Raw genomic sequence first — 14,131 nt, 5'->3', positions numbered from 1 at the left:
GAAGCCTCAAATCCGAAGTACCTGACTCCGTGGTATAATTCTCAAACACGTAGCCTAAAGCAGATAACTCGTAAGCTGGAGAGGAAATGGCGTGTCACAAATTTAGAGGATCATCATTTAGCCTGGAGAAATAGTTTGCTGCTTTATAAGAAAGCCCTCCGCAAAGCCAGAATATCTTACTATTCGTCACTGATTGAAGAAAATAAGAACAACCCCAGGTTTCTCTTCAGCACTGTAGCCAGGCTGACAAAAAGTCAGAGCTCTACTGAGTCAACAATCCCTTTAACGTTAACTAGTAATGACTTCATGAACTTCTTCACAAATAAAATTTTTATCATTAGAGAAAAAATTACCAATAATCATCCCACAGATGTAATATTATCTACAGCTACTTTTAGTACCATCAATGTTAAGTTAAACTCTTTTTCTCCAATTGATCTTTCTGAGTTAACTTCAATAATTAATTCCTCCAAACCATCAACGTGTCTTTTAGACCCCATTCCTACTAAACTGCTCAAAGAAGTCCTGCCATTAATTAATTCTTCGATCTTAAATATGATCAACCTATCTCTAATAATCGGCTATGTACCACAGGCCTTCAAGCTGGCTGTAGTTAAACCTTTACTTAAAAAGCCATCTCTAGACCCAGCTGTCTTAGCTAATTATAGGCCAATCTCCAACCTTCCTTTCATATCAAAAATCCTTGAAAGAGTAGTTGTCAAACAGCTAACAGATCATCTGCAGAGGAATGGCTTATTTGAAGCGTTTCAGTCAGGTTTCAGAGCTCATCACAGCACAGAAACAGCTTTAGTGAAGGTTACAAATGATCTTCTTATGGCCTCTGACAGTGGACTCATCTCTGTGCTTGTCCTGCTAGACCTCAGTGCAGCGTTCGATACTGTTGACCATAATATCCTATTAGAGCGATTAGAACATGCTGTAGGTATTACAGGTACTGCACTGCAGTGGTTTGTATCATATCTATCTAATAGACTCCAATTTGTACATGTAAATGGAGAGTCCTCTTCAGACACTAAGGTCAATTATGGTATTCCACAGGGTTCAGTGCTAGGACCAATTGTATTTACATTATACATGCTTCCCTTAGGCAGCATCATTAGAAGACATAGCATAAATTTTCACTGCTATGCAGATGACACGCAGCTCTATCTATCCATGAAGCCAGGTAACACACACCAATTAGTTAAACTGCAGGAATGTCTTAAAGACATAAAGACCTGGATGGCCGCTAACTTTCTGCTTCTTAATTCAGATAAAACTGAGGTTATTGTACTCGGCCCTGAAAATCTTAGAAATATGGTATCTAAGCAGATTCTTACTCTGGATGGCATTACCTTGGCCTCCAGTAACACTGTGAAGAACCTTGGAGTCATTTTTGACCAGGACATGTCCTTCAACGCACATATTAAACAAATATGTAAGACTGCTTTCTTCCATTTGCGCAACATCTCTAAAATTAGAAATATCCTGTCTCAGAGTGATGCTGAAAAACTAGTTCATGCATTTATTACTTCCAGGCTAGACTACTGTAATTCTTTATTATCAGGATGTCCTAAAAACTTGCTGAAAAGCCTTCAACTGATCCAAAATGCTGCAGCAAGAGTCCTGACAGGGACTAGAAAGAGAGAGCATATTTCTCCTGTTTTGGCTTCCCTTCATTGGCTTCCTGTTAAATCCAGAATTGAATTCAAAATCCTGCTCCTCACATACAAGGTCTTAAATAATCAGGCCCCATCTTATCTTAATGACCTTGTAGTACCATATCACCCCATTAGAGCACTTCGCTCTCACTCTGCAGGCTTACTTGTTGTTCCCAGAGTATTTAAAAGTAGAATGGGAGGCAGAGCCTTCAGTTTTCAGGCCCCTCTTCTGTGGAACCAGCTCCCAGTTTGGATTCGGGAGACAGACACTATCTCTACTTTCAAGATTAGGCTTAAAACTTTCCTTTTTGCAAAAGCATATAGTTAGGGCTGGACCAGGTGACCCTGAATCCTCCCTTAGTTATGCTGCAATAGACGTAGGCTGCCGGGGGATTCCCATGATGCATTGAGTTTTTCCCTTCCAGTCACCTTTCTCACTCACTATGTGTTAATAGACCTCTCTGCATTGAATCATATCTGTTATTAATCTCTGTCTCTCTTCCACAGCATGTCTTTATCCTGTTTTTCTTCTTTCACCCCAACCGGTCGCAGCAGATGGCCCCGCCCCTCCCTGAGCCTGGTTCTGCCGGAGGTTTCTTCCTGTTAAAAGGGAGTTTTTCCTTCCCACTGTCGCCAAAGTGCTTGCTCATAGGGGGTCATATGATTGTTGGGTTTTTCTCTGTATTTATTATTGTGCAATCTACTGTACAATATAAAGCGCCTTGAGGCGACTTTTGTTGTGATTTGGTGCTATACAAATAAAATTGAATTGAATTGAATTGAATTGATTACATTTTGTATGATGGATTATGCAGAAAAAGTAGAATTGGGCTGAAAGATCTATCGCTTTATCACCTATTCAGGTTGTAAATCGTGTTTTTAAAAAGTAATTAAGTAACTAAGTAATTAGTTTTGAAAATAAGTTATCAGTAAAGTAACGGGATTACTTTTGGGGGGAAGTAATCTGTAATTAGTTACTGATTACTTTTTTCAAGTAACTTGACCAACACTGGTTATGACATGGTATGATTTTCTCACCCACTAAAGGAATATTTAATATACTGGTCTACTCTTCTGATGGGTCTGTCTAGCACAAACCCGCCACTGGAACGAGACATTTCAGCTACACAGCAAAGCAAGACACGATTAGGCAAAGCTCTTTGTTTCTCATGCACGAGGAAGAGCAACTGGACAAACGCCGTTCCTTCTACTTGACTTCAGTTGCTCTCATCCGCTCCCTCGTAACACTGCTCTTTTATTGAGGTTACATGAATATACATAGGTTCATTTACATATGGCGTCTTACATAGGTATACATGTGGACAAAGAGTACCTTGTCTGTGCGTTGTGTGTGTGTCAAGATGTGAGCCTGTGAAGACTCCCCAAAGCTGGTGCCAGGAGTCTAGCGGTCCATCTAAACAAAAGACTCTTATACTAAACCAGATACAGAGTAGGTGTCCTCCTATACAATAAATCATAAGTGAAGATATAACCTCTCTCATGACCTTAAAGTGTGTGTGCATGCCAGGACACTCTGGAAGGCACACAGAGTCTTTACAGACTGCTAAGGATCAACCCTCTATCATTATGCAATCTTTTATAAAACTCTAAGCATATATAAGTAGATATTTCTAAGCATAAATGACAATCCAATAATATAACCCTGACATCTTCATTCTATCAGACACAGTTGTCACAGCTCATACATTTTCTTTTTACACATATATGTAAGCACTGAGCCAAACGTAATAATGCCAACATATTAAACAAACAATATTTGTCAACAATATTTTGTTAATATGTTAACAATATTTCCTGCTCTACCGGACAAATAAAAATCCCAAGTGACAGCAAGGAAGACAGAATGACTCAGCATGAAAATGTCTGTAACTCCCAACAGTTATGTGATATGTTTTTTGCATTAAAACTGCACTTCAGTTACTTCAGATTTACATTTAGTTCCACATTTATCATTTAAAAAATCCACACGCTCGCCTCTGTAGTCAGCTGACTTTATGGTTTTACCAAGTGATCTGAAACACGAGACTGAACTGAAGAAACACAAACATCACTTCCTCTAATTTCCACATTGACTCACCAGTGACTCAGCATGTGAAACATGTCCAGTGTTCTGTTTCAGGGACTCGAGTAAGCTCCCCAATCTCAGTGTTCAAATGACAGTTGTAAAATAAATTCACTTGCAGAGTTGATGGTCAATAATATCTAAAGAGACCACAAGTGTTGTTGTACTTCCTTTATAGTCATTTAAAACCTCAGGCAGTGCCTGAGGTGTCACACTGCAGTGTCATAGCTGTCACATGTCATGACGATGCAATTTTACATCATCACCATAAATTCCTCTTCTGCATATGAATCACACTTTAACCTAATGACCAAGGTTCAGTCGATGGTGGTTGGACCTTGAAATATTTCTTGATGGTCTTTTTGGCCTGGCATGAACTGAAGGGTCATTCTTCAAAACCAGACCCTTTACTTAATCATTTCAAGCCATGTTATTAGATGTTAATAACACTGTTTGAAAATGTTCTTCACAATGAAGTTAAAAGATGGTCATCCTCTTATTGAATACTTACTCAATTTCAAGTAAATAATCATTTAGATTTTTCAATTGTCACATGTTTTAGGTTTCATTTTCAAATCGAACACACAAACTCCCTGAGCGATCCCTTGGACCACTGTGAGCAACATCAGACGTGTGCACTGTGGTCACGACAGTATCAAATCCATCCCAGTTACATGGTTTATTAAAATAATCAAATTAGAGCATTTACATTGATGTTAGACTACTTTTAATTAACTGCTTTAGACCACTTACAATGAAAAAAAAAATGTTCATGACCTGTGTAGTATGTTAACACTATTGGAAGTAAAAATAAGTTAAACTCCGATTCTGAAAACACAACTTTCTTTTTTTAAAATAAAGCTGACTTGTATTATGAGTCTGTGGTCTGGGAGAGAGTCTGTAACTCTGTGTCTGCAAAATACAGTATATAATGACTAATGTTGGGCAATTAATTATATAGTTACTTCTTCAAAAAAGTTACTGAGTTACTTTGACACGGAAAGAAGTTTCAACAAGATGATAGGCAGGTTCTCCTTTGCGATGAGCGGCTTTCCCCCGTTTAAGCGCTCATAGAGGATTAATTATAACGGACAACACTGAACAGGCTGAAAGTGTGAGTGTGAACGCGTTAGACTGGTGTCTCTGTTAATACTGGAGGGCAGCGTGTTTAAAGTGTAACAGAAGACACGTGCTATACTTTGCAGTTTGGCAGCAATATCTGACAGGTGTGGAGAATCCCGGTAAACGTTAAAAACGTCCGCTGAAAAAAAACAGGGAGACTTAGACACCGCATCTGGCTACATCCATCCACCCATCCCATATCTATGGAAGCCCGTTACAACCATTGAAGAAAAAAAGGATCTATAACTCGAGTTATTTTCTCGAAATGTTGAGAAAAGTTACTCGAAATTTCGATTTTGGATACTTGGTTTTTGGGTTGTTGGGTTTTTTTTAGTGGAAACGGTCTTCAATACGTATCCGTCCGACAGTGAGTCAGTCAGTGAGTCACGGAGAATTGTTGTAAAGTATTCCATCAGTTAATCAGCTCAGAATTGATGTGACTGAACAAAAGGACGTCGTGACATTTTACATCCCGGTAATAACAACTCATTTGTTTTAAATGCTTAGATGACATTTGGATTTTCCAATTATAAACAGCTCTGATGATTTTGGTGACTGTTGTTTATCTGCCATGTAGATCGTGTTTGAATAACCACCAATACTCAGTTATTGCCTGATATACGCAGACATCCATTTGTGTTAATCGGTTAGGCTTCTACTCTGCTGTGCTACACATCCTCCACAAAGACACGTTATGAGTTAAATGTGAAAAACAGCTCTGTTTTGTAGTTTTAAAAGCTCTCTGCTTCTTGCTGTTTCTTCATCTCATCATCTTGTAACTCTTAGTACCCCAAAGACTGAAGAAATGAAAGAAGACAAAGGGGATTCTGTTTAAACTGGAGCTGGAACCAGGGGCGATTCTAGGATCAGAGCTTTGGGGGTGCTGAGCACCCAGAGAGCTGCCCAGCCAGGCAAGATAAACTTTACATGTCACGATGAGACATCTTCCCTGTCTCTGTGAGTCAATGCATCCTTAAATGTCTCCAGTTGTCCCGAGTTCTCTCTGACTGTCTCCTTGGTGCATTTAAACCCCTGTTCCTCCCTGTCCTCATCGTCTGTTGTCTTCATCTCCGCTATCAGTCATCATAATTTTACCATCTCTGCGCAAGTCTGCAAATTTCTTTATTAAATCATAAGATTCTTAAATTCAACAAGTCTCTCTCTGCCTGGGTCCTCATCACAAAATATGACATCACCGTTTTGTACATTTTAACACAATTTAATCCCCACATTTGTGAAAGAAAAGCAAAACACTTTTTTGATTAGTCTGTAACAAAACCATCAAATCTGATAAAGGTTATTTAAATGATGCTCATAGTGAGTAAGAAGTAAACTGAGTGCATGTTTTGGACAGAGATTCACTTTTAATGTGTTTGTATAATATAATACAGATACATAAAAAACACTCCCAAAACAGAATAAATTATTACAAAATATCAATAAAACTATAAAAATGGAGGCAACTTTGCCTGTGGTAGAATGTATACAATGTATGAAAAAATCTTTACTGCAGATACTAATTTAACTAATTTAATAATACTAATTTTGTGTTGTAAGATTTATGAGTTTCATGCTTTCATAGTGGTACTTGGGAGAGCTTGACATTTTTCTCAGGTGGTACACACTGTAAAAAGTTTGAGAAACACTGATAAGTGTTTCTCTGCCGCATAAGTCTGTATGCGGCAGTCATACAGACAACTGGACAGTCCAAAAGTTGGCCTACCTATTACTGGCTGAGGTTTTAGTAGAGTTGTGGCTGAACCACATAAAAATATATCATTAATTTTAATCTCGCCAATCAATGATAATGTTATGTTGGAATGTTGTTAAAGAGGGTGTGGTGGATTTTTGTATGATATGTATAACTATGTAACTATATACACTATATATCTATGCGCACTGAACATATATATTTTAACTTTCATGTGGAGTCTTAAGCACAAGACACCGAGGTTTATTAAGTTGGTACAGTAACAGGGCAGTTAATGTAAGGGGAGAGTTCTCCTGAATAATTTACTCTCCGGTAACTAACCTTCCCTAATACACACTCAACGTCTTTAACGCAGCACAACCAAAACAGTAACATTGTAACAGAGATCCTGAACACATCACGATAAAATACCATACAAAATAAACACACACACACACACACACACACTTTGAACCCACACTGAAGTGTTTTTATATATGAGAAAGCATGTAACCTATGTATTATATGTTATAAGATTGTGCCACTTGCTGTATAAGATTTAATAATTAGGATTAATGTCTGACCTTTGACCGTGTCATGACCTATTGTGATAAGCCAGAGCAAGGGGTACTCAGAGTCCTGACTGGCCTTTGGCCAAGACCTTGGCCGCTACCTGACCCCTGCAGCTGTGTTGGGCGTGTGGGAAAGTTACCCAGCAGCAGGGGGCGGGGATACTGGTCCCTATATTAGGGGACCAGAAGACACCCCCAGAGCTCTTTTTCCTCCTGCTGCTGCTACCTGTCCGTCTCTGTGTTGCTCTGCTGTCTGTGCTTAAGGCTGTACACCCCGGGGTTTTGCTTTGCTTGCTTTCTGCTATGTAATTTTCTTGCTAAATGTCTGTATGTATTTTTCCTGCTGTTCATATGATTCAGTGTATTAAACTCTGTTCCAAGAATTCTACTCTTTTACAGAGCATCTTTTTGAGTGTCTTGGTTTTAATTGGATTTGGATCTCCACATCGTCGGTGGAAGAAAGTTATCAGAATGGCTTCAAAAATTGGCGACCACAAGGGTCAAAAATGTTTCAACCCAGTTTGTTTTGCAGATTCTGTATAGCAGCTTTAATATAGGGAGGACACAACTTCCAGACTGTATGAGTAAAATCAGGTTTTTTCTCTTCGTCAGTTTAACAGTTTCTGTTTTGCCTGTCACTGTTCCCTGTCTGTTTTCTTACCTGGTTCTTCCTGACCTTGTACTTTCTCCTCATGTTCCCCTCTTTCCTCTCTCCCTCTTTGGACTGACAATCATACACAAATAGATTGTATTCAATTAGATGAAAAATTACATTGATATGAAAAAAATAATTATTAAGATCACTAATGAAAAGTCCTCTCTCAGTGTACTTTCAACCAAAAGGCAAATAACCAAACCACATGAACATCTAATAAAAGATATAAAATATTGAAACACTGATCCAACATTATCCTTTATTGATGGATCATTTGTTCTTACACTTTTACCTGAATGTGGCTCCTGTTTTTGAAAAAACTTCCTTATATCCATTATGAACCTGGCTGTCTCTCTCTCTACACACACACACACACACACACACACACACAACAGGAGTTATAAGGTTAATGGGCATTCAGTCAGTTAGCTAGTTAGTATCCATTTCAAACAGGACAGTGGTAACAACAGCAGGCTACGGACAATTTTAAGTTTTAGATTTTAAATAGGCTGTACATTTCAGTGGGAGCAACAGGACGGTCAAATGTCGCTGATTTTACTACAGAGTAGGACGGATTGTAGGGTAGCAAACATCATTGGAAAACACGTTTTCAACACTGCAGGTTACCTGGTGTAAGGTTTTTCAGCTAAAAAGAAACATGACTCCTATCTAACTACATAAAGAGTAACTGAAGGTTAAATGCTGCTAATATGTCCTGTTTTAATCCAGGCACTCCACCTCCGCTCTGCTGCGTCTCAGCTACCATCGCTCTGGCAGCAACGACCCTAGAGCCAGAGTGGGGGTGAGCTGGAACAAACCATTTTGGGAGGTGGGGGGGTTATCTATACTTTTGTTGTTAAAATGTTCCGTCTCAACCAAGTACTGTATGCTTTTTATATTTTTAGTAATGTGTCACACAAACAGCAAATATTGTCAAAATAAGTAAGAAATCTTTGGGGGTGCTTTGATTCATTTTGGGGGTGCTTCAGCACCCCCAAAAATGGGCTAAAATCGCCCCTGGCTGGAACAAACAAAAATCATCAGCACCCTTTGCTTTTCCTTGTCATGTCTAACGGTTGACACGTCTCTGGCCTGGGAGGGTTATCACGAGCATTTGATTAACAAATTAATCAAATTAAAGCTGCAGTGTTGAACAGTTTTGAAGAAGGTAATCCAACGTTTTTCATATGTTAAACCAGTTTTGTTACTTGGGTCTTCCTTAGAAAATCTGAAGGATGCTTTTGTTTTTGAAATGGTGATAAAGAATAGAAATTGACAGAACTCATGAACTCGCCCTGTTTATGATGATTAATCCCCAAAGGTCCATCTATCTAAAGAGGAATCACTGAAACTAAGAAATACTCATTGGCAATGTCTGAAATCTCTCAAATGTATGGTGAGTGTTATGGGTCAGAGAAATGTATTTTCTTGACGTCTATCAAAGATAGAAAAGAAAAATGGCAGAACCTGACTTTAATTGACCTTGTATTCCAGTTTCTTCAGTTATAAAAGCTGACAGAGTCCCACATATTGAACCTTCAGTGGTGTTGTGACCTATGATGTGCAATGTCACTGTCACCCTGTGATCATATGGGTCCTTATGGACACATGGGCTGAGGTTTATACACAAGCTCAGCCCATGTGAACTCTGAACTGAGGTTTACCCAGGTCCCAGGCTCCTTAAATACTACTGACTCAGCATCACTTATTAGAACTAAGTAAGTAAGAATAAGGAAGTTAAAAACAGAAAATAAGTCCAGATCTTGTCCTGATGGCCATCATGACCTGGATGACTAAAGCATCATTCAGGATGTCTTTGAAGCTGACTGTCTGTTTCTAGCAGGTTTTTCAGCTCAACCCTCAAATGTATTATTATTTATTTCAGTAATAGTTATTTAAAATCTCCCAATGTCATTGAATTTCTGAAGGTCTGTGTTCATCACACCCTCACAAATCTCCCATGAGTTCTGTTGTTTTTGGAAACATATTGAGGAGGACTTGTTTCATTTAACAATTTAGTCCCAGAAAGACCTCTACAGTAACACCACATAGACTCATGGGCCTCTTCATGATGTTCAGGCCTTCAGTGTGTAACGTTATAGAGCTATACACTGATGATCTGAGGATCTGTGGAAGTTCTGTAGGAGTTCAGGAGAATTAATTTTCCATCTGTTTCCAGGTGAGGTTCTGCTGATTGGTTCAAATCTTCCAATCATTGCAGCTCCAGGTGATGATGTCATCCTGTCGTGTCACCTGGAGCCCACGTTCGATGTCCAGGGTCTGACGGTGGAGTGGTCCAAACCCGATCTGAAGCCCGACCCGTCAGACCGGCTGAGCCGAGTGGAGTACGTTCACCTGTACAGGGACAGGAAGGAGGTCCCCGACATGAAGATGGCCTCGTACTTCAGGAGGACGGAGCTGTTCATGGACGACATGAAACACGGGAACATTTCACTGAAGATCCTGAACGTGTCGGAGGAAGACAACGGCAGATACAGATGCTTCATCCCCAAGCTGAGGAGCCGAGTGAAAGCTGCTGTTGTTGAACTTGTAGTCGGTGAGAAGATTTGTTTTGGTGCTCTTTTGTTTTCAACTCGTTTCCAAACTTTCAGGTGAACAGATCATGACTCTACTATATTATAGATCCAAAGTATGCTAAGACCTCTACGACAGAGAGTCCGGTGTATCCTAGAAACTTCCAAACTCCAGATCCTCGTGACGTGTCTCCAAGAAATAGTGAGATAACAATCCACATTTTCTCTGCATTGCTTTTGTTAGGGTGATATTTTTTGTGTGGTGACCTTGTTCATTTTTTTTTCTTTTTTATATATCAGCAGGTCGGTCCAGGGTCTTTCTGGTTGTCGTAGTTACTGCCTTCGTGTCGGTTGTGGCTGTCACTGCGTATTTCTCTCACCGTCAAACAAAATGTACATCAGAAACAAGCAAACACAAACATGTTGTTGCTTCTTGTGCCATCAGACTGACTTATTATTCAACTTCTTTCAACAGAAGCATCAAGGCGACGAAGTGACCCAAACCAACCATAACAATTCAAGGTGCTCAAAGGAGGGTTAGTGTTAATTGACCTGAGAGCGTTGGAGATTTATCTTTTCTGGCTCTGCTGGATCCTTATGGTCAGGTTGGAGGTTCAAACCAGCAGCCACAGGAAGGCACTTGGCCCAGCAGCACTGAGACGCATCATAATGTCACTTCTATAAACGGAGTCTGATTTAAACTTCGACCTCAGGTTATTCTTTAAATTGGATTCAGATCCAGTGAAGTAGCCAGTCTAAAACCAATTGTTAAATTCTTTTCCATTCCTTGTCAGCAACATTATTTTGATCTAACCCTAATAAGTGTTTAAAAACCAACACTGGGGTAATGCCAAGCAGCAGTCCCCAGGGGAACTGCAGTTCATCTACTCTAGTCAGCCCTCACAGACTGTCATGTTAAATCCCAGCAGAAATGCACGTCTTCATAGCCAGCTACAAAAACAGGATGTGTTCCTCCTCTATAATTGTACGCTAGTTGAATATTTCTTGCAACTTTTAACTTTTGAGTTCAAAGGCTCAAAGGAGGATGTGCCAGCAGAGATGTCCAAGCTTCACCTCTTTGTAGTTGTGATGTGGTTTGTGGCTCAGCTGCAGGGGAGGGGTGGAGCAGTGGGTTCAGGGTGTGGTGATCTGGATGAGAGACTAGAGGCTAGTTTGAATGTGATTCTATCATGTCGTTTCAGCTTTGTTCTTTGGTTCATCTCTTTCATCCTCTTTGTACTTTCTTTTTTCACTTGTAGCTCTCTGTCAAACACTGGAGGACTGCTTGGACTTCATTAGAGAACTGAAGTTCAGTCTGCAGATCAACACTTAGCTGGATAAAGAGCATTATTTATTACTGTCAGGTTTAATGTCTCATTTATTTAAATTGTACATCTTGCTGGTCAAGGTCACCTTGAATCCTTCAGTGAGGCTTCTGAATGACCTCCAATGGACAAATTTAACCTCCTAGGACCTGGCATCACATTTTGGGTTATTTTGAACAAAATACTCAATTTTGCTTTACAAGGGCCTGATATTCACTTACAACGACATTATACTGCTACTGTTCTATTGAAATTTTAAATGAATATGCTCGTATGTGGCTCTTATTTTTCTTAGAAACAAAAATCAGGTAAAGAAATTTCTGGTAATTCTTTGTTTTTACATTCATTGGGTCCCAATCAGCCCAAATATCAAAGAGAAATTAAAAATGCATGCTGTGGAAGAGTTCGGGTCTTAGGAGGTTAAGTGGGAAAGTCCTCCGTGATTTTCACTGTGTTGAACTGAAATGAACATGCTGGTTTATTGGTCACAGTTTACTGGATATTTCCAACCAACAGCCTTGGAAAGACATTGGAGAGACACTGAAGACTGGAAGGACACCAAAGACCTCTGAAGTAACAAAAAACATAATTTATGGAGACTCTATTAAAAAATTATAAATTTTAATTAAAATTTTAATTAAAAATAGCTCAGTGATCATGAACCTAATTAAAACTTGGTCTTACAACTCCTTTTATTCATGGTTACCCTCAGATCCACCCTTTAGGGTGTGAACGGCCATGAACTGAAACTTGAAACCGCAAATATTCATTTGAAGTTCTGGATCCCGCCAACATGTAGGCGGTGCAGCTCCATATTTATCCTGTTTGTCGTTTGTGCTGTTTATCTCTGCTGCCTTCTGTAAAACTTCTTTGTCATCTCTGTTCTCAATGTCAACAACACAAACCCCCGGAGGGGACTGAATGTTCAGTAAGTCAATTTGGTGAGCAGGAAAAACATTTGGTAACTCAAGAGTTAGTGTCATCACAGAGGTGCAGTCTTCTTTTTGTCATTCTTACTGTCGAATATTTTAAGGCATTTTATTCTAACTGATTAAGAGAGCAGAAACAGCTGCTGAACAAAAACCTTTTCTTGCCACAAAGTCAAACACTGAAGCAATGACTTGAACTAATACCAACGTAATTTTCACAGCAACCAGAAAAAAAAAACCTTATCACTGTATTTCTTACATTTGTGGATTTCATTGATTTTTTCTTGTTTTAACTTTTAATAACTTTACTTTTAGAATTTATTTTATCAATTTTTATTTTGCTTGTCAGCTCAAAAAATATTTTCTGACTTTTACTGTAAAAGTATTATATTGTTATTTAATTATTGCCACTTTTGTGCTGTTTAATTTATTTCAAAGAATGTTCCTGTTTAATCTCAGAGCTGACTCTTTCTGCTCTTGTGCCAAATTAAAGTTGTGCATGTTTGTGTTCTTTGTATATCTGTTCTGTTGTGTATCTTTCAGATGACCTCAGACTGCCGTATCATGCCCTCCAGTTGCCTTATTACAGCTTCATACATGACATTCATAATGCCCACAACCCTAAAAGGCCAGCAAAATGTAGCATGATGAGACCAAGGAACCAAACATTTATCCAGCATAGACAACACCAGTCAGTGTGATAAACTGTGCTGTGAGGACATCTCCACTCCCATCAATATCACCTGAATCAGCAGAGCTCAAACACCGATACTCCACGGGCACCCAAAGAGAGGGGCCCATAGCAACTGCACAAGCTGAGGGACAAACAGACCCGAAGCCCAAGAGGAACACCAGCCAGCATGACTTGTGTGCCGCAGCACACCCCCGTCGGCACACGACAATCAGTTCCCCAAGGTGTCCACTTGAGCACCAGAGAGCCAGGCAAAGGGACAGGGGAGTGGACTCAAAGGGAGGACCCCAGGACTGCACCACACAGGTCCGCACAAAGCAAGGGGGAGATCAAGGCCAAGGGAAGGGAAAGAGAAAATAAGGAAAAAAGAAAAAAAAAAGTAGCATCACAGAGCCCAGTCAGAAAGTCTGAAAGGACCAGCAGCCTCCACTCCTCCCAGGTCCTCCCCAGAGTCAAGAGACAACATGTCTGTTGTTTCTGTTCTAAACTAATGTTTTCTTTTATTACAAAACCTCGATTAGTCAGTTTGACAGACATAAAATAATATTTTTATACAAACAGGCTGAGTCCCAAAGCAGTTTATGCTTAAAAAGGAAACGCTCCACACTCAGCCGAGTTGGAAGAAACTGGCCAAGTGGAGGACGAAAGAAGTAGTGACAGGCCTAAAAAATATCTACAGCAGATGAACAGTATCTGAAGACCTGAAATAGGACCTGAGATGCAACTGTCTGTTGGTCCATACTGTTTCCTGAAGCCCTCATCAGATATGGTCTCAGTGGAACGGTGACTGTCAAGAAGCCATTAGGTAGGGAAACAGGCAGAAAAAGATGAAGCACGGCAAATTACACAAGAACTGGACAGAAATACAG

The 14,131-nt window shown here is 39.7% G+C and overlaps 1 protein-coding gene across 1 annotated transcript; it reads left to right on the top strand.

Moving 5' to 3' along the window:
• The first annotated feature begins 9,839 nt into the window (after positions 1-9,839).
• On the top strand, positions 9,840-10,836 carry LOC109198897 (CD276 antigen-like). Its single transcript, XM_025905038.1, has 5 exons — positions 9,840-9,873; positions 9,963-10,340; positions 10,427-10,519; positions 10,621-10,710; positions 10,793-10,836. Coding segments are annotated over exons 1-5 (597 nt in total). The 3' UTR covers positions 10,795-10,836.
• The last annotated feature ends 3,295 nt before the right edge of the window (positions 10,837-14,131 follow it).

The sequence above is a fragment of the Oreochromis niloticus genome, linkage group LG3 (genome assembly GCF_001858045.2).
Source record: "Oreochromis niloticus isolate F11D_XX linkage group LG3, O_niloticus_UMD_NMBU, whole genome shotgun sequence".
In the NCBI taxonomy this organism is placed as follows: domain Eukaryota; kingdom Metazoa; phylum Chordata; class Actinopteri; order Cichliformes; family Cichlidae; genus Oreochromis; species Oreochromis niloticus.
The sequence above is the reverse complement of the archived record's forward strand: the minus strand, read 5'-3'. Positions and strand labels throughout refer to the sequence as shown.

Bases quoted from the DNA above. Each gene is read 5' to 3' on its own strand.
- LOC109198897 (XM_025905038.1), top strand. From the start codon at position 9,840: ATGGGCCTCTTCATGATGTTCAGGCCTTCAGTGT. The intron at 9,874-9,962 runs GTAACGTTATAG...ATCTGTTTCCAG, and splicing joins GATGTTCAGGCCTTCAGTGT to GTGAGGTTCTGCTGATTGGT. The intron at 10,520-10,620 runs GTGAGATAACAA...ATATATCAGCAG, and splicing joins TGACGTGTCTCCAAGAAATA to GTCGGTCCAGGGTCTTTCTG.